Source organism: Hylobates moloch, unplaced genomic scaffold (assembly GCF_009828535.3).
Source record: "Hylobates moloch isolate HMO894 unplaced genomic scaffold, HMol_V3 SCAFFOLD_11, whole genome shotgun sequence".
Taxonomy (NCBI): Eukaryota; Metazoa; Chordata; class Mammalia; order Primates; family Hylobatidae; genus Hylobates; species Hylobates moloch.
The window spans coordinates 75,872,445-75,892,376 of record NW_026652286.1 but is presented as its reverse complement, the minus strand read 5'-3'; the positions used below and the strand labels follow the sequence as shown (position 1 = coordinate 75,892,376).

The window sequence follows — 19,932 nt, the reverse complement described above, 5'->3', positions numbered from 1 at the left end:
ATTAATAAGAACCCTACTCTGCTTATGTTCAGAATCACACATTGAATGGGGGTAAAAAGGAAAGATGATGAATTCTAGTAAAATTTTCTTGGTGGATAGGTCTGATAATTCTGAAAAGAACCTTTAGGCAAAATTCAATAATCACGAATTTTAAGGCTTTCTAGATAGGGAAGGAGTAGTTTTAAACATCACCCCAGGCGTGTGTCTGTCTGTGTATGTGTGGTATGTGTGTGTATATATATATGTGTGTGTGTGTACATATATATAAAAGTAACTATATAGTTACTTATATGTCTATAACTATGACTATATAGATATAGTACTTACATGTATATAACTGTAACTATAGACATATATAGTATATTTATATACTATATATGTATATAAGATATATAGTACAGTGATATAGTTATATGTATATAACTACAGATATATAGTACTTATAATGTATATAACTATATAGAGATATATAGTATACTTGTATGTATATAGTCATATATATAATATTGCAAACCATAAATGATTTGCATATATAGTTATATATAATATTGCAAATCATAAATGATTTGCATATATGCAAACTATAAATGATTATTAAAGTATTTTATATATTATCTAATTTATAATTATTCTTACCACAAAAAAAGGTAGATATCCCCATTTTACACGTAAAGTAACTTTTAGAGGTAATTTTTGAAACACCTGAAAATTATCTATGAAAATTAATCATATATTAGGTCTTCCTTTAAAAAAAAAATAACCTAACCAAAAATAATTTCCTCTGCAAGATAAACATGAAACTGAGAAGTCACTATCAAAAAGACTATGATTACATTTCACTGAAAAATTATCAAATCTTGGGATACATTAAAGATGTCTGTCACTGAGTTAAAGAAATTGGAAATTATGAGAGGCATTCAGAGAAAGTGTAAATATGCTAAAAGGCTAGAAGGCTTTTCTGATTCTCCAAGCTAACTTAAAAGCTCCTACTTCTACAGCAGCTTAAACTTGTGTCATTAGTCATAACTTAGTGCAAAGCTTCTTTAATTGTTTCTCTAACCTACTAGACTGTCATCTTCATAAGGGAAGGAACTCACTATTAAATTCCCAGGGCTTAGATCAATACCCAGAATCAAATAAATATTCTTATCTATTTTTTACAAATTAGAAAACTGAAGCTAAGAGTTCTATCTCTCACCCCAGGTCTCACACAATAGGACCCAGTGTTGAATCTATGTTTTCTGATTACAGACTCCAAGATCTTTTCACTATAAGAGGTCATTCCTAATTGGTATGTAAATTATAAGTAATACATACCTGCTGATTGATAACTTCTAAACGTGAGTCTTTCAAATGTGTTTTTAACCACTCTGTAGCTTGGGAAGAAGGATCTATAAGAAATGGGCACACTCGACACTAGTACAAAAAAAAAAGGAAAAGTAATGTTTTTTAATGATTATAAGCTTTCATTTAAATGGAAATAGTTTTCTAGAAATTATAAACCAATTACTAAATGATTTTTTTCTCCCAAGCTTTGGAGAACACAAATATACAACCATGAAAAAGAAATAAAAATACAGTTTTTAGCTGCATCACAAGCCATATTAACAAATTTTCAGTGACCAGGAGTTAATATTAGGTAATTACATTTAGCCAGAGTATAGAGAGTACAGTCCTACTTAACACAATAACACAAAATAACACAGAATATTTGTACTAACATTATGCTAAGCAAGAGCTTCAGTCTCAAGCTGATGTCATTTGCAGCATTCTTTCTGGCTTTTAAAACATGGTCAAATTATTCCCTATCTATCTATCTATCTATCTATCTATCTATCTATCTATCTATCTATCTTCTATCTATCTATCTATCTATCTATCTATCTATCTATCTATCTATCTTCTTTGTTTGAATAAAAACTATAAAGGCCATAAAAGAAGTATGAGCAAATCATTAAAATACTGCTAATTATCAATATAATTGTTTACATTTTAAGACATTAATTCTTCTAAAGCAGTATATATCCAATATTACTAAAGGAGTATCCTGGAAGAGAAAATTACATGGGCTGTAGGTTAAGATCTAATGAAATGAACTAAAAACTAAATTCATTACAGAACATCCTGCACTAATTAAATTCTTAAAAAAAAGGAAGTCAGGCCCGGTGTGGTGGCTTTGGGAGGCTGAGGTGGATGGATCACGAGGTCAAGAGATCAAGACCATCCTAACCAACATGGTGAAACCCCATCTCTACTAAAAATACAAAAATTAGCCAGGCGTGGTGGTGGGTGCTTGTAGTCCCAGCTACTTGGGAGGCTGAGGCAGGAGAATTGCTTGAACCCTGGAGGCGGAGGCTGCAGTGAGCCAAGATCGCGCCAGTGCACTCCAGCCTGGGTGACAAGAGTGAGACTCCATCTCAAAAAAAAAGGGAGTTAGAAACCAGTGAAAATGCCCTCCACACACAATGGCACTTAGTAGACAGAAGAAAGTCAATTATATATGTATAAAATGTATAAAATATGTATGATAAATTTAAGTCATTTAACAATCATTGCTACCTACTAAAATTTAAACCGATCTAATTTTTCTTAAATTTTCACATTTATTTGAAAAATGTAATGCAATTGTGTGCTATAAGAATAAGAGAACACATATGAAAGTCAGAGTAAGATGAAAACTTACAACGGGGTACAGCAATCCCCCTTATCAACAATTTATTTTCATGGTTTCAGTTACCCATGGTCAACCACAGTCCAAAAATAAGTAAGTACAGTACAATAAGATATTCTGACAGGCAGAAAGAAAAACTACATTCACTTAACTTTTATTACAGTATACTGTTATAGTTGTTCTATTTTATTATTGTTGTTAATCTCTTACTGTGTGTAACTTATACATTGAACTTTATTATAGTATGTATGTTTAGAAAAAAACATTGTATGTATATATATGCATGTATGTATAACATAGTATGTATGTGTGTATAAATATGTATGTGTTATATAAAAATGTATAACCCCATACATAAATATGGGGTTCAGCACTACCTGAACTTTCAGGCATCCACTGAGGGTCTTGGAACACATGCCCAGGAGAAAAGGGGGGAACACTGTGTATCTAATAAGAACATACATGTTATCTCAGTGGCACACCAAGATGGAGGAAGATAGTGGGGATTATCTGCCCTGTGGACGAATAGTTTTATATCACCAATGTTGTTTACAATTGCTAGCACATGGTGATAATAAAGAGATGAACGACTTTAAAACAGCTTTATTATTATTTTAAAATGGTCCACAGACAAGGTACCTTGTTTTCACTTGCACCCGCAGTAGACTACTCCCATCATACCTCCTGCCACGTTACACTGTATGAACATCACCGAGCATCTATTTCTAGAGGTTTCACTTACTGCTTCATCATGTAAATGTACTACTCGAAGCACAATGACGTGGTTAGTAAATAGCCTGTGAAGTGTTACCATGGTGCTGCACCTAGGTTTTTGATCTAATTGTATGCTAGCATTCAATAGCAAACATTTCACAATTCTGCATTTTGCTTAACTACAAAAGCAATTATTTTAAATTTTTAAAAAGTTCTTACCCATGATTTCAAACCAATGATCTGATGCAGTTAAATGAAAAGAAGAAAGGTAATGTTTCAAAATGTTTTTAGCAAAGAAAACATGCTTCAGTTTTTCTAAGGGTACTTACAAGTTTGTTGTCATCTTATTTTACATCTCCAGACAGATCTAGATAAGATTTCTATGGTACATTTTATCTCTGTATTCCATGATTAAATATAGTTAAATTCTACAACTATACTCAATCCAAAAATGTTGAGCTTTCATTTATTTGCTCAGTTGTTCGTTATTTCATCTACTATATGTTGGATAACAACTATAGTAAGATAGTACAAGGAGTACAGAAATTAATAAAATACATTCCCTTAACCTCAATAACTTTACATGCAATAAAGATGCAAAAAATAAAAAGTTCATCATCAAGAGGTACACAAGTTGCTACTGAAGGATGATAGGTGAAGTTACGGCTAGAAAACAGTTGAAGTCAAACTAAGACAAGAGAGATCAGCTAGGCAAAGAAGTGAAGAAAGAAAAAAAATTTCAGGCAAAAACAACAGCATGATATAGAGGAGAATAAAAAGGTTTGGAGTATTTGGAAAACTTACAGTACTCTGGTGTAGCTAAAGAAAAATAATATGGGCAAAGACGATGCATATAATATGGCAGGAGTAATCTGGAGTCTGTCTGATCATGATCAGCTTTTTATGCCATGTCTAAGGATAATGAAATTTTTATCCTGCAGGCAATGGGAAATCACTAAAATATATTAATTGAGGCAATATTATGATCAGATTAATGTTTTAGAAAAATCACTCCAACAACAGTAAAGGAAGTGGTACTGGAGACAAGGAACCAGCTGGTATAATGATATATTTATCCATATACAAAATGATGAAGGCATAAATGAAGCCACTAGCAGTGGATGTGATTAAAACAGAATGAATTCATGAGACATTTGAGAAATAGATTTGACAAGATTAGTTGAATAATTAACTGAACAAAAAAGTAAAGAGACATAGTAAGAATTACGTGCAGGGTTGTAGCTTGCATTACTGAGAAACGACTGTGGTATCTCTGGTGGTAGAAAATAAGAGAAGCAGGTTATAGGGAGTGAGAGAGGAAGAAAAACGTGTTTTATAGTAGAGAGCTACCTTGCCTACCCTGCATGTCCCACTAAATGTATTTCTGATGGGTTATCAATATGATTAGATGATCTAAGCTAACCAATCAGAATCCTTTTGGGAGACTGGCATATTATCTATGGTGCAGAGGGAGTGAATGACAGACACATCTTTAGTCTGGAAACATAAACTCTAATAATGGTAAACATGGAGTCACCAGTGGTCAAGGTTAACAAAGGGTAAAGAGAACCTATCTGAGAATGAATCCCTCTTATAAAATGGAGGCAGAGATCTCCTGGTAAAAATTGTTTTAATTCAGAAGCTTACCCCAACCTTTTAGACATCTCAGCTATTTAAAAGCATAAATTGCTAGTTTTTTCCCTTAAATGTGCTATAATCGGCCACTGGAAGATTTTTGACTTAAAAAATGGTGAATTTAGTTAAAGGCTGATAAATTTTGAGCTGCCTAGGAAGCATGGGTAAAAATATCTAACAGGTAGTTAGAACTATAGGTCAAGAGTTCAAAAAACAGGTTAAAAACTAAAGATACACAATCTCTATTTAAATTCATCTCTCCTTGGGGGAAAAAAGATTGGTCAAAGGATATTTTTGAAAGAGATAATTTTTAAAACACCTAGTATACTCTATAATGTTATGTCTATTTTTAATACTTATAAATGGGATAAATGCAAAAACATTTTATAAATAAAACTAAAGCCTAACTCTTGATTCACTAAGGAGAGTTACATTAACAAGAATATAAAATAAATAAGGTTAAACACACACACACACACACACACAATCCTATGAGAAGTGTATAGACAGGAGCTAGATGGCCTGGGTTTGAATCCTGGCTCTACCACTTGATAGCCACGTGACCTTAGACAAGTGAATTAACTCTTCTGTGCCTCAATTTCCTTATCTATAAAAGGGATAACACATGTATCTAACAGATTGGGTTGATTTGAGAATTACATGAGTTCTGTGTTTAAGTGCTTTACCTATTTATTCTTAAATAGTAACATATGCACAACATGGTAAGTAATACGCAAGTATTTATTATTATTATTACTTATGTGAGGATTGAAAAACTTTTTCCTATGTGGAGAAGTTAACTTTAAAGTTGTAACTTTACCATTATAATTTTATATTCTTAGACTAGCATCACATTAGTTTGCATTTTCTCAGCATATACCAAAAGGCAGCAAGAAAAAAAAATCTAAGAAATTTTGAGTGGTTAAAACCAGTTTGACACTGAACTGTCTATAACAATAAAACACAAATATTCAATAGATGTCATCACAAGAAAAACCCATATAAAATCTGATATTTTCATTAGTCATCTTCTCCGCCTCCTTCCTTGATGCTTTTCACTCACACCTTCTCCGTAGTTTCTAACAGCCTTATACTTTCCGTTATCCACTGAGTTGGCCAATATTATATCATATAGTTTATCACCCAAACCAGGACACTGTTGAAAATGAAAGGAAAACTACTAATAATTGTATCAAGACAACAAGTGCAAACCACAGACCAAGCAATCCAGGACATATGATCACTATGGCCAAATTTTTCCCTGTCCCTCAAATACATAGGTCACATGAGCTTTCTGCTAACATAGTAAAACTAATTCCTGTTGTAAGACCAAGGGTATATAAGGATTTGACTAATTACTCTCTTCAGCAATACATGCACTTCAATAGTTAGCTTAACCTAAATATGAGAATTTTAAGCATCTTTGTAAGACCAATAAAAGAATAGTTTTAGACACAAAAGCCTTTCTTAGCATCAACAAAATTGTTGAGTTACCACAGGCCTCGAATCAGGGAAAGCCTCCTCCACTGAGAGGGAGAACCTCAGAAAAGCTTTAGCACTGGGGTGTGTGTGTGTGTGTGTGTGTGTGTGTGTTTTGAGAAGTTTCACTCTGTCACCCAGGCTGGAGTATGCAGTGGTGTGATCTCGGCTCACTACAACTTCCGCCTCCCAGTTTCAAGCAATTCTCCTGTCTCAGCCTCCTGAGTAGCTGGAGTTATAGGTGTATGCCACAATGCCCAGCTAATTTTTATATTTCTAGTAGAGACAGGGTGTCACCATGTTGGTCAGGCTGGTCTCAAACTTCTGACCTCAAGTGATCCACCTGCCTTGCCTCCCAAAGTGCTGGGATTACAAGCATGAGCCACTACACCAGGCCAGCTTTAGCATAGTTAATAAGGAGATGTATTATATCTCTGAATCACAAATGCATCTTATTTATCATGTCTAGCCATCTTTTCCCAGAAGCCCAACTAATATGTATTTAGAGATTTAATTTTACATATATGGTGATGTTAATGAGTTGATGTTACATATTATGTGCTATCCAATCACACCCTTAAACTACAACTAATTTTAAATCTAGTACACCTTAAAACTGAGATGGATTGTTGACCATAACGGCAAATTCATTTCAACAAAATAACTAATTACCCTAAGGAATGTTTCCAATGATTTTTGTTTTGTCATATAAATGCAAGTAATTATCTAAAAGGAACTTAGCAATGTTAAATACAAAGTAAATTCAAGCTTATTAATTTCAAAGGCAATTTCCCATATCCATCATGAAAGACAATTTAGAATACAAAACTAAGCATTTTCAATTAACATTGGTAAAAAAATTATTCTGATAAACATATTTTGTCTACAGACTTAACCACCCTCCCCTTTTTCTTATGGAATAAAAAAGAATTCTTAAACTTTTTTTTTTAATTTGCAATCAATTGCTTTCTTGGATTATTGAAACAGGAAAAAGATGTGGCTATGAAACTTTAGGGAGGGAATAACAAATATAATAAAAAGCATACAGTTTGCTATAAAATAATACATTTATTTACATAAGCATTTAGAGTTTCATATTTGTGATTCCATTGTGAAAATAATAAAAAAATTTTTAAAAGTAAATTTAAAAACAGGCAAAATCAAATTAATAGAAAGCAAAACTATTCAATTAGTGGTCAGCAACTTCTCTACTGGTAAGTTACCAATACAGTGAGCTGAAGCATAGTCAGCTGATTAATAGGTCTAATAAAACAGAACAAATTGTCAAGTAATGAACAGCACCTAAAATATGAATCTTATAATACAGTTTACGCTACACAAAGAGGAGCATGTTTAATGTTCATGCCTTCTTTGAGACTATGGAGTTAAAAAATAAGAATAAGGAAATAGTGTGTAGGCAGACAGAAGGATTACAGACAGGAAAAGGAATACTAATATTTATTATGAAATATAAACTATTGACAGAAAGAATAGAAAAATCACATTATCAAGAAGTAAAAATCATCTTCCAATTTCCATATCAGAAAAGTAAACCAAGTTAATGGGAAAAATCAAACTTTATTCAAGTGATTATTTATTTGTGCACATGGCTTTGAATTTCGTTTTCACATTCACTGATAATAAGGTTTTGCTATTTTCCATTTTAAATAGCTTTGGAAAATGTGCACTATGTGACAAAACAATTTTCCAAAATATGTGTATGATTATCTCTAATTGATAAGCCAAAACTTATCTTCACTTTTTGCTAATTTTGTTTGGCAAAAAAAAATGAAATAACATAAAACTTATGAAGTCATATATTTTAGTCTGTACTCATGAAGAAACTATATAACCAATGAATTGGGCATCCCTAAAATATTTCTATTAGTATAGGAAATACAATTTAGAATATTTTGCCATCAAAAGAATGCCACTTTACTTTATACTTTTATATTTAGGTAAAAAATAAATTATACTGAAAGTCATACACTCACTAACTGAATCATTGATGGGTTTTCATTAGCAAAGTATTTTTATTTTAGTAAGAAAAGGGTAACTGTGAAAGACTAAGAATAAGAAGAACACAATTTCTACAGCAAGCTTGACAATAAAACATTTCTAATAAAAAAATTAAAATAAGTTAACTACCTGTAATATTACAAGAGCATTTTCTACGGAAAGGTCATCTGATGGTAGGCCTTCACTTTTCCAAATTAACTGCTCACTTTCAGTACAAAGAAATCTCCTCAGATCAAATTCTGAAAAGTTGAAGATATTGATAATACTTCACTACAATGATCTTGTACTTGATGAAGGGAAGGAAATAAAGCTATTTATTCCAAAACAAAAGTCCTATGACAGTCCTTACTTGAAACCCATTCTTCCACATTTAACACCCAAACCCATGGAGAAAAAAAGTCTAAAACAAAAACAAAAAGTGCAAAGGAATGGAACTCCATGAAGTCCTATTTCTTTGAGTGAATGTTTCACAAACTAAAATAATTTTGTAAAATACCACTAACATAACAAAGAATTTTAAAGTTCTTGCATCTCAGCCTATGAAATAAAGTTATCATAAAAATAAAAGTAACATAATGTTTAATTGCATCTATGCAATATCAAAAATAATTCAGTCATCCCAGTTTTTTACAGTGATTTAAGAATAGAAAAATCATACTAATAAAGCAAATTCAAGAACATTTGTGGAATTCGGCAAATCTAAAGTAGCTAGGGTATCCTTGGAACCCATATAAAATTTCCCCCATTTAAAAAAGGTAAAATAACAGAGAACAAAGGGTCTATTTTTAGTATATTGAAATTTTAAATTCAGGAATAACTAAATACAAACTCTCAAGATCAGCTGACTTGGTCCATTCTTCCAAACACGTTTTTCTCAGAGATTCAGGAGCAGCAGAAAGATATGTAATAAATGCAGCAGCAAGTTGAGCTCTTTTAGGAAGAGTAGCTAATTCCTCTGTTATCTCTACAACCTGGAAAAAAGAGAGAGAAGAAAGAGGGAGATACATGAGTATGTTCTAACACTAAAGAAAATGACAGTTTTATGGTTTTGACTGTGAGGGGGAAAATCACAAGTAATAACTCCTCGTTTTGAATGTAACAGTCAAAATATAAAAATATCAAAAAGATCCCAGACTCTGCTGTGATGTTTTTTAAAAGTATAAAATCCTAATATATTTGTAGAAACAAACGTATTTAGTCATTGAAAGTTCTTAATGATTTTAAAGAAAGCAGAACTTTCATCCCAATCACAGTTAAATGTGAGTTTGCACCACTTTGTAAACTAAGATTAAGACACAGAGAATGAACAAAGGGACAAAACAAAGGTACAGCATGAAGACCCATTAGCAAAAAGGTTATTGTAAATAAAGCACAAGATTCAGCAGAAAGAGTAGTTATATCAAAGGAAAGAAGAGAGAGAGTTAATTAAAGGCAGATTGTGAAAGTTTTTCCACGACATGCAAAAGAATTTCTATTTTAAACTGTGACGTGAGCCATTGAAAGCGTTTAAGCAAGCAACGAGTAATGTAATCAGATGGGGTTTTATAAAGATAATTCAGCTGACAAATGAAGGGCGAACTAATTAAAGGGTCAGATAGGAGGAAGACATTAAAAAAGTCAGATGAGAAATGAAAAGAAATTGGCATTAAAGACAGAAGACAAATATAAAGAATATTTGCAAATGGATATGACAAGTAAACAGGGAAGAATCTAAGATGATCCATATGTTTTTAGTACTGATGCCCAAAGAAAGATGCCTCCAGTGAAATAGAAAATAAAGGAGACTTGGAATAAGAAAAAGAAAATAATTTAGACATGTTGGGTTTGAGTTCCTCAGAGACAATTAAATGCAAATGTCTAATGTAAGTTGGAAATACACATTTAAAACTCAGTAGTCTGGAAATGTAGCTCTGGTCATTATGAAGGTGTAGGTGATATTACGATGGGATGAGATAACCCCCAATGTAGTTGCAGAAAAAGCTGCTGTGGAAGAGAGTAACAAGGACAATCAACATTACTGGATGAGCAGATGAGGAGGATCAGGAAAGGAAAGGAAACTTAACTGATTTCAGAAATAAACCAGGAAAAAACAAGAGACAACACTAAAAAGTCAAAATAATAAAATATTTCAAGAAAAAATAAATAGCCAACAGTGTCAAATCCTAAAATTACTGTCCTGGTGAAGGTAAATTCAAAGAAAATTCTAAGGAGTACTAAGTTTTCCATCCACTCATCTTCATCCTGCCCATCTCTCATAACATACGGAACTGAAAGGAAAATAGGCTGCTGTGCCTAAAAATCTATTCATATAAAGACATTTTGTTTAAAAATTCACATAATGGCCATTTATATCTAGATTATTTATCCTGAGCCAGGTGCAAATTAATGGATCTTTCTCTCCTTTTTCTTAACATACATTACATTATAGATTTCCTGCATTTTAAAGGTAGACTCCTCATGGCCCCTCTCTCAAACAAACCTGTGCATTCCATCTCTTATGTTCTCTATCAAGCTGATTAATTAAGACTTCTGCAGCTTTGATTGTTTCTTGTGCTTTGCTTACTTCAGCCTGAAGTTTGGCAGCTTCGGAAGTCCTGCTCTGAAATCTATGTAAATATTAAAATTTAATTAAAAGCAACAAGGATTTGGGAGAGATTTAATGAAATTATCCATAGGTAATACAGTAAACTTTTATGCCGTAATTTAATTAATGATAATACTATTAATGTTTGCATACAAAGTATCATTAATAGAAGAGACAAATAAACCAACACACACACACACACACACACACACATATATAAAGTGTAGCATTCTCTACCTCAAGAAACTTGACAGGGCCTCCATGCTTTACTGCATTATATAAAAATTTGCCAATACGGCATTCAAGGCACTGTCCTAAACATCCCATCTGTCTTTCTAGTTTTATTTCATTATATTACTGAACAGCAAAACCATTAATATATGTCAATATCAGAAGAATTTTACATTATCAGTAAATATCCTATCCTTTATCTCCAGTGTTCTTCAGAATGTTCCATTTGCCTAGAGTATCTTCCAACCACACCCTTCCTCACCCCACAGCCCAACCCCCTCTAACATTTACCACTAAAAATACAAATTTCAAAATTCATTTTAGTACATTATATATAATCTCTCCCTATATTCATTGATCTTTATAATTTTCTTTTTAAATTATTTTTCTTGAAAAATATGTGTGTGATTTTGTTAAATGTAATAGTAATATTTGACATGATTATTTAGTCATTCAACAAATATGTGTAAGTGCTTATAATATGCTCAGGGTGGTGCCAAGCATCAAAAAAAAATAAAACCAGCATTTAATTATCCAGAACAGTTCAAGTTAAGTATTATAAATCTTATGCTATACATATGTAAACTTAAACCCAAAGAAATTATTGCTCAGGTTCTCATCAATAATCAGCAGAGGATATAAAATTCATACACAGATGTGGCTGGCATTAAGTTGCATGTACTTTACAGCATATTTCACTGTCTTTCTAAGTGCCTTCTTCCTTCTTTCCCTAGACATAAGACTCTAGAACCAATCTGTCCAATATGGACAAATAGCCACTGGCCACTTTGTGGCTATTTAAATTTAAATTATTAAAGATAAATAAAATTTTAAATTTAATTCCTCAGTCATATTACAAACATCGCATGTGCTCAGTAACCACATATGACTATTGGCTACCATATTGGATAACACAGAGCACAGAACATTTCCATAATCTCATGAAGTTCCATTAAACAGCACTGTTCTAAAACCTGGACATGGAAAGCTGCATCTTTATTGACCACAACATTTCATATTACACCTTGAACATGGTTTTGCAATGAATATTTGTTGCATTAAATCAAGTCTCATATCTCTGTATAAGTTGTATTAGAAATGGAAACCATCTCTTTAATTTTGTAAAATTAGAATTTAAAAATTGATAGATCATGCTTATTTTTCAAGTCCTTTATTCTTTGTTGATATATAAGAAAATAAGACTGTTACTCATGGCCTAGAGTCAATTAAACCTTAATTAAGGATCATAATAAGTAACAGCATGGTAACCAACATTAATTCATTCTCAACAATGACTCTATAATGAAAAATGTCATTCTGTTTTATTTAAAATTAAAAGTTAATTCCAAAAGTTCTTATAATAATCCTTCCAAAATAATGGTAGTATGGTGCAATGGTTAAGAGCAGAAACTTTACGGAATTAGACAAATCTAGTATCTAACATGGCTTAGTATTTTACTGGCTGCTCAACTTCAGACAAAAAAGACTATATAATTTTAACCTTCCTAATCTGCTAAATAGAAATAGATTTACTTCTCATCATTGTTTTAAGGATTAAAGACATAAATACACAAATTACCCAGTATAACACCTAACACAGCAAGTGACTAATAAATGAAGTCAAAACATTGCTATAACAAGCTAATTATTCAATAAATATTTGAGAATTACCTGAATATTAAGTGCTGATTGTGAGCATATGACAGTGAAAATAATACATTATACTTATTTTTCTTATACTTCTCTAATAATACCTGGAAAAAAATGTGAATTATTTCCTATATTTCTAACATAATAATTGATCAGGAATATTGAAAACACTGGGTTTATTGGTTTGGGGTTTTCTTTTCGGTTTGCTTTTTTTCTGTAAGTATTTCTCTATAAGTATATATTAGTGAGACAGAAAGAGAAACGGAAGAAGAGAGGGGAAGAGAGAAACAGAGAGAGAGAGAGAGAGAGAGAAAATTGTTTCCTGAACACAGAGAAAAAATTCATAGTTTTAATCTGATTAATTTTGTGGTAAAATAATTAGTTTTGCTTCCATTAAAAAAGGAAGTATGACACACCACTTCAACATACACTGTATTAAATTAGATATTATTCAGCTTTTCAATCTTCACAACTTTTGAAAGAAAATGCTCTAACATTTATAATTCCCATACCAATATTTTCTACCCTGTACTAAATAGGATGCATGAAAGGCTTTAAGACTAATAATATTCAAAAATGATCCTTGAGTATAATATTTGCATGAAGAAATTTTTTTAACACAAAGGAGAAAAAAGTTAAAAGGATAGAATTTTTAAACATAATAATGTACCCTTAAAAAGATTATAGACTACTGGGTCCCACAGCATCATCTGACATAAGAGTCTAAATCTTAAAAGTCAAAACAAGAAAGAAATCAAGATGTCAAATAATCACTCTCAGCATTACCCAAAATACACTTCAAAATATAACTTACTTTTCTTTGAGTTCTGATACCTTTTGACCAACAGAATTAAGAAGCTCTTCTAGTTTCCTTTTTCTGTCTTCGGTTTTCTTCAGATTCCTAAAATATAACTCAATATTATACAAGTCATTCTATTTTAGATATCAACTATAAAGCAGCAGCAGCACCTTAAAATGTAATCATATGACAATTAAAACTGTCAGTAACTCAATATTACAACACCTTTACTTAGAATTTAATTTGAAAAGCAACGCTAAAATTAAAAGTGTTTCCTCTGACCCAACTATACCACTTCTAGGAATTTACATTTAAAAACACTCATACGTGTACATTTCTGGATAAAAATGGTAAACATATTTATTTATCTTCTATCTCTTCTAGAACACTACTAAAATGAAGCCAAGAAAATAAGAAAGATACATATGCACAGAGATCAAAAGAGGAAAGTATGAAATAGGAGAAATTTCAAAAATAATTTTCTTTTTTTAAGAGACAGAGTCTCACTCTCTTTCTCAGGCTACAGTGCAGTGGTGCGATCAGAGCCCACTGCAGCCTCAAACTCCTAGGCTCAAGCAATCTTCCCACCTCAGCCTCCTGCACCCTCAAAGTTCAATAAAATTTTTTTTTTTTTCAGGGAAATAATTTTTTTTTTTATTATACTTTAGGGTTTTAGGGTACATGTGCACAATGTGCAGGTTTGTTACATATATATCCATGTGCCGTGTTGATTTCCTGCACCCATTAACTCATCATTTAGCATTAGGTGTATCTCCTAATGCTGTCCCTCCCCCCTCCCCCCACCCCACAACAGTCCCCGGAGTGTGATGTTCCCCTTCCTGTGTCCATGAGTTCTCATTGTTCAATTCCCACCTATGAGTGAGAACATGCGGTGTTTGGTTTTTTGTCCTTGCGATAGTTTACTGAGAATGATGGTTTCCAGTTTCATCCATGTCCCTACAAAGGACACGAACTCATCATTTTTTATGGCTGCATAGTATTCCATGGTGTATATGTGCCACATTTTCTTAATCCAGTCTATCGTTGTTGGACATTTGGATTGGTTCCAACTCTTTGCTATTGTGAATAGTGCTGCAATAAACATACGTGTGCATGTGTCTTTATAGCAGCATGATTTATAGTCCTTTGGGTATATACCCAGTAATGGGATGGCTGGGTCAAATGGTATTTCTAGTTCTAGATCTCTGAGGAATCGCCACACTGACTTCCACAATGGTTGAACTAGTTTACAGTCCCACCAACGGTGTAAAAGTGTTCCTATTTCTCCACATCCTCTCCAGCACCTGCTGTTTCCTGATCTTTTAATGATGGCCATTCTAACTGGTGTGAGATGGTATCTCACTGTGGTTTTGATTTGCATTTCTCTGATGGCCAGTGATGATGAGCATTTCTTCATGTGTTTTTTGGCTGCATAAATGTCTTCTTTTGAGAAGTGTCTGTTCATGTCCTACGCCCACTTTTTGATGGGGTTGTTTGTTTTTTTCTTGTAAATTTGTTTGAGTTCATTGTAGATTCTGGATATTAGCCCTTTGTCAGATGAGTAGGTTGCAAAAATTTTCTCCCATTCTGTAGGTTGCCTGTTCACTCTGATGATAGTTTCTTTTGCTGTGCAGAAGCTCTTTAGTTTAATGAGATCCCATTTGTCGATTTTGGCTTTTGTTGCCATTGCTTTTGGTGTTTTAGACATGAAGTCCTTGCCCACGCCTATGTCCTGAATGGTATTGCCTAGGTTTTCTTGTAGGATTTTAATGGTTTTAGGTCTAACATATAAGTCTTTAATCCATCTTGAATTAATTTTTGTATAAGGTGTAAGGAAGGGATCCAGTTGCAGCTTTCTACATATGGCTAGCCAGTTTTCCCAGCACCATTTATTAAATAGGGAATCCTTTCCCCATTTCTTGTTTTTGTCAGGTTTGTCAAAGATCAGATAGTTGTAGCTATGCGGCATCATTTCTGAGGGCTCTGTTCTGTTCCATTGATCTATGTCTCTGTTGTGGTACCAGTACCATGCTGTTTTGGTTACTGTAGCCTTGTAGTATAGTTTAAAGTCAGGTAGCATGATGCCTCCAGCTTTGTTCTTTTGGCTTAGGATTGACTTGGCGATGCGGGCTCTTTTTTGGTTCCATATGAACTTTAAAGTAGTTTTTTCCAATTCTGTGAAGAAAGTCATTGGTAGCTTGATGGGGATGGCATTGAATCTATAAATTACCTTGGGCAGTATGGCCATTTTCATGATATTGATTCTTCCAACCCATGAGCATGGAATGTTCTTCCATTTGTTTGTATCCTCTTTTATTTCATTGAGCAGTGGTTTGTAGTTCTCCTTGAAGAGGTCCTTCACATCCCTTGTAAGTTGGATTCCTAGGTATTTTATTCTCTTTGAAGCAATTGTGAATGGGAGTTCACTCATGATTTGGCTCTCTGTTTGTCTGTTATTGGTGTACAAGAATGCTTGTGATTTTTGTACATTGATTTTGTATCCTGAGACTTTGCTGAAGTTGCTAATCAGCTTAAGGAGATTTTGGGCTGAGACAATGGGGTTTTCTAGATATACAATCATGTCATCTGCAAACAGGGACAATTTGACTTCCTCTTTTCCTAATTGAATACCCTTTATTTCCTTCTCCTGCCTGATTGCTCTGGCCAGAACTTCCAGCACTATGTTGAAAAGGAGCGGTGAGAGAGGGCATCCCTGTCTTGTGCCAGTTTTCAGAGGGAATGCTTCCAGTTTTTGCCCATTCAGTATGATATTGGCTGTGGGTTTGTCATAGATAGCTCTTATTATTTTGAGATATGTCCCATCAATACCTAATTTATTGAGAGTTTTTAGCATGAAGGGTTGTTGAATTTTGTCAAAGGCCTTTTCTGCATCTATTGAGATAATCATGTGGTTTTTGTCTTTGGTTCTGTTTATATGCTGGATTACATTTATTGATTTGCATATGTTGAACCAGCCTTGCATCCCAGGGATGAAGCCCACTTGATCATGGTGGATAAGCTTTTTGATGTGCTGCTGGATTCGGTTTGCCAGTATTTTATTGAGGATTTTTGCATCAATGTTCATCAAGGATATTGGTCTGAAATTCTCTTTTTTGGTTATGTCTCTGCCAGGTTTTGGTATCAGGATGATGCTGGCTTCATAAAATGTGTTAGGGAGGATTCCCTCTTTTTCTATTGATTGGAATAGTTTCAGAAGGAATGGTACCAGTTCCTCCTTGTACCTCTGGTAGAATTCGGCTGTGAATCCATCAGGTCCTGGACTGTTTTTGGTTGGTAAGCTATTGATTATTGCCACAATTTCAGAACCTGTTATTGGTCTATTCAGAGATTCAACTTCTTCCTGGTTTAGTCTTGGGAGGGTGTATTTGTCGAGGAATTTATCCATTTCTTCTAGATTTTCTAGTTTATTTGCATAGAGGTGTTTGTAGTATTCTCTGATGGTAGATTGTATTTCTGTGGGATCGGTGGTGATATCCCCTTTTTCGTTTTTTATTGCATCTATTTGATTCTTCTCTCTTTTCTTCTTTATTAGTCTTGCTAGCGGTCCATCAATTTTGTTGATCTTTTCAAAAAATCAGCTCCTGGATTCATTAATTTTTTGAAGGGTTTTTTGTGTCTCTATTTCCTTCAGTTCTGCTCTGATTTTAGTTATTTCTAGCCTTCTGCTAGCTTTTGAATGTGTTTGCTCTTGCTTTTCTAGTTCTTTTAATTGTGATGTTAGGGTGTCAATTTTGGATCTTTCCTGCTTTCTCTTGTGGGCATTTAGTGCTATAAATTTCCCTCTACACACTGCTTTGAATGTGTCCCAGAAATTCTGGTATGTTGTGTCTTTGTTCTCATTGGTTTCAAAGAACATCTTTATTTCTGCCTTCATTTCATTATGTACCCAATAGTCATTCAGGAGCAGGTTGTTCAGTTTCCATGTAGTTGAGCGGTTTTGAGTGAGTTTCTTAATCCTGAGTTCTAGTTTGATTGCACTGTGGTCTGAGAGACAATTTGTTATAATTTCTGTTCTTTTACATTTGCTGAGGAGAGCTTTACTTCCAACTATGTGGTCAATTTTGGAATAGGTGTGGTGTGGTGCTGAAAAAAATGTATATTCTGTTGACTTGGGGTGGAGAGTTCTGTAGATGTCTATTAGGTCCACTTTATGTAGAGCTGAGTTCAATTCCTGGATATCCTTGTTAACTTTCTGTCTCATTGATCTGTCTAATACTGACAGTGGGGTGTTAAAATCTCCCATTATTATTGTGTGGGAGTTTAAGTCCCTTTGTAGGTCACTGAGGACTTGCTTTATGAATCTGGGTGCTCCTGTGTTGGGTGCATATATATTTAGGATAGTTAGCTCTTCTTGTTGAATTGATCCCTTTACCATTATGTAATGGCCTTCTTTGTCTCTTTTGATCTTTGTTGGTTTAAAGTCTATTTTATCAGAGACTAGGATTGCAACCCCTGCCTTTTTTTGTTTTCCAGTTCCTTGATAGATCTTCCTCCATCCCTTTATTTTGAGTCTATGTGTGTCTCTGCACGTGACATGGGTTTCCTGAATACAGCACACTGATGGGTCCTGACTCCTTATCCAGTTTGCCAGTCTGTATCTTTTGATTGGAGCATTTAGCCCATTTACATTTAACGTTAATATTGTTATGTGTGAATCTGATCCTGTCATTATGATGTTAGTTGGTTATTTTGCTCGTTAGTTGCTATAGTTTCTTCCTAGCCTCGATGGTCTTTACAATTTGGCATGTTTTTGCAGTGGCTGGAACCGGTTGTTCCTTTCCATGTTTAGTGCTTCCTTCAGGAGCTCTTTTAGGGCAGGCCTGGTGGTGACAAAATCACTCAGCGTTTGCTTGTCTGTAAAGTATTTTATTTCTCCTTCACTTATGAAGCTTAGTTTGGCGGGATAGGAAATTCTGGGTTGAAAATTCTTTTCTTTAAGAATGTTGAATATCGGCCCCCACTCTCTTCTGGCTTGTAGAGTTTCTGCTGAGAGATCAGCTGTTAGTCTGATGGGCTTCCCTTTGTGGGTAACCCGACCTTTCTCTCTGGCTGCCCTTAACATTTTTTCCTTCATTTCAACTTTGGTGAATCTGACAATTATGTGTGTTGGAGTTGCTCTTCTCGAGGAGTATCTTTGTGGCGTTCTCTGTATTTCCTGAATCTGAATGCTGGCCTGCCTTGCTAGATTGGGGAAGTTCTCCTGGATAATATCTTGCAGAGTGTTTTCCAACTTGGTTCCATTCTCCCCATCATTTTCAGGTACACCAATCAGACGTAGGTTTGGTCTTTTCACATAGTCCCAAATTTCTTGGAGGCTTTGTTCATTTCTTTTTATTCTTTTTTCTCTAAACTTCCCTTCTCGCTTCATTTCATTCATTTCATCTTCCATCAGCAATACCCTTTCTTCCAGTTGATCGCATCTGCTACTGAGGCTTCTGCAATCTTCGCGTAGTTCTCGAAACTTGGCTTTCAGCTCCATCAGCTCCTTTAAGCCCTTCTCTCCATTGGTTATTCTAGTTATCCATCCTTCTAATTTTTTTTCAAAGTTTTTAACTTCTTTGCTATTGTTTTGAATTTCCTCTCGTAGCTCAGAGTAGTTTGATCGTCTGAAGCCTTCTTCTCTCAACTCATCAAAGTCATCCTCCATCCAGCTTTGTTCCGTTGCTGGTGAGGAACTGCGTTCCTTTGGAGGAGGAGAGGTGCTCTGTTTTTTAGAGTTTCCAGTTTTTCTGCTCTGTTTTTTCCCCATCTTTGTGGTTTTATCTACTTTTTGTCTTTGATGATGGTGATGTATAGATGGGTTTTTGGTGTGGATGTCCTTTCTGTTTGTTAGTTTTCCTTCTACCAGACAGGACCCTCAGCTGCAGGTCTGTTGGAGTTTACTAGAGGTCCACTCCAGACCCTGTTTGGCTGGGTGTCAGCAGCGGTGGCTGCAGAACAGCGGATTTTCGTGAGACCACAAATTCAGCTGTCTGATAGTTCCTCTGAAAGTTTTGTCTCAGAGGAGTACCCGGTTCAATGAGGTGTCAGTCTGACCCTACTGGGGGGGTGCCTCCCAGTTAGGCTGCTCAGGGGTGAGGGACCCACTTTAGGAGGCAGTCTGTCCGTCCTCAGATCTCCAGCTGCGTG

The 19,932-nt window shown here is 34.2% G+C and overlaps 1 protein-coding gene across 4 annotated transcripts in view; it reads right to left on the bottom strand.

Annotated features, from left to right (window-relative positions):
• Positions 1 to 19,932, bottom strand: part of DYNC2H1 (dynein cytoplasmic 2 heavy chain 1) — a 388,044-nt gene that overhangs the window by 238,329 nt on the left and 129,783 nt on the right. For 3 of the 4 annotated variants that reach the window (XM_032167257.2, XM_058446233.1, XM_058446234.1), the window contains exons 60-65: positions 13,798 to 13,884; positions 10,998 to 11,124; positions 9,348 to 9,489; positions 8,648 to 8,757; positions 3,605 to 3,625; positions 1,318 to 1,416 (exon numbers count right to left, since the gene is read on the bottom strand). In XM_032167257.2, the coding sequence (XP_032023148.1) occupies positions 1,318 to 1,416; positions 3,605 to 3,625; positions 8,648 to 8,757; positions 9,348 to 9,489; positions 10,998 to 11,124; positions 13,798 to 13,884 (586 nt within the window). The remainder of the gene's footprint in view (positions 1 to 1,317; positions 1,417 to 3,604; positions 3,626 to 8,647; positions 8,758 to 9,347; positions 9,490 to 10,997; positions 11,125 to 13,797; positions 13,885 to 19,932) is intronic. The other variant, XM_032167258.2, reaches the window with a different exon arrangement.